This window comes from Naegleria gruberi (assembly GCF_000004985.1).
Source record: "Naegleria gruberi genomic scaffold NAEGRscaffold_46, whole genome shotgun sequence".
NCBI classification, from domain to species: Eukaryota; Heterolobosea; class Eutetramitea; order Acrasida; family Naegleriidae; genus Naegleria; species Naegleria gruberi.
The window spans coordinates 349,031-350,200 of record NW_003163281.1 but is presented as its reverse complement, the minus strand read 5'-3'; the positions used below and the strand labels follow the sequence as shown (position 1 = coordinate 350,200).

Below are 1,170 nucleotides of genomic sequence, written 5' to 3'. Positions count from 1 at the left end.
CCAAACCCAAACCCAAACCCAAACCCAAACCCAAACCCAAACCCAAACCCAAACCCAAACCCAAACCCAAACCCAAACCCAAACCCAAACCCAAACCCAAACCCAAACCCAAACCCAAACCCAAACCCAAACCCAAACCCAAACCCAAACCCAAACCCAAACCCAAACCCAAACCCAAACCCAAACCCAAACCCAAACCCAAACCCAAACCCAAACCCAAACCCAAACCCAAACCCAAACCCAAACCCAAACCCAAACCCAAACCCAAACCCAAACCCAAACCCAAACCCAAACCCAAACCCAAACCCAACCCAAACCCAAACCCAAACCCAAACCCAAACCCAAACCCAAACCCAAACCCAAACCCAAACCCAAACCCAAACCCAAACCCAAACCCAAACCCAAACCCAAACCCAAACCCAAACCCAAACCCAAACCCAAACCCAAACCCAAACCCAACCTAAATGTTTATTAATGTTTCAAGATGATTGGCTGTGTACTTTTGGCATGAATCATGATTGGTGACCATGAATAACCCGAAAGACATTTTCCAAGTTGAAGTACATGTTGGGATATGGTCCAGGCACATGTTGAAAATATACATGTACCTATCATCATGATAACCAATAGGGAAATGTTCGGAAGTGATTTTACCTGATGGAATTGACCATGCTGAACAATACTAGATTGAAAGTTTTCCAAATTATCATATAAATCTGGCAGTGATGATGATTTTAGTGAAAACATTGAATTTCATTAAAATATTACTATTATCAGATTTATTTCCACAAATATTACTATTATAATGATGATAAATAACAATGATGATGGTTGGTAGTTGCTCCGATGATGGCTTACCAACTTGAATTTGTGAAAGTCAAAATTAAATTCCAAATTTATAATCACAATCCAATAATAGATATCCATTATTTTCACAAATTATGCTACAAGACTCGAAATTATACATTATTATTAATGGAAAACAATAATGATGATGTTGGTGAATGATCCGATGATGGAACACCAACTTATGATTTTCCATCATGAAAAATAAATTCCAATTTCATGATGATAATCCACCAATAAAAATTACTATTATTACTACTATATAGATCATGTTGAGATGATGATGTGAAAGTTTGGTGGTTTCATGATGTAAAACCACTCCGA

General features: G+C 37.9%; 1 protein-coding gene across 1 annotated transcript; it reads left to right on the top strand.

Annotated features, from left to right (window-relative positions):
* Positions 1-464, top strand: NAEGRDRAFT_51606 (uncharacterized protein; the record flags this gene model as incomplete). The annotated part of the gene is made up of 1 exon (XM_002673540.1): positions 1-464. A coding segment is annotated over one exon (464 nt), but the record flags the coding sequence as incomplete, so codon positions are not given.
* Between the last annotated feature and the right edge of the window lie 706 nt (positions 465-1,170).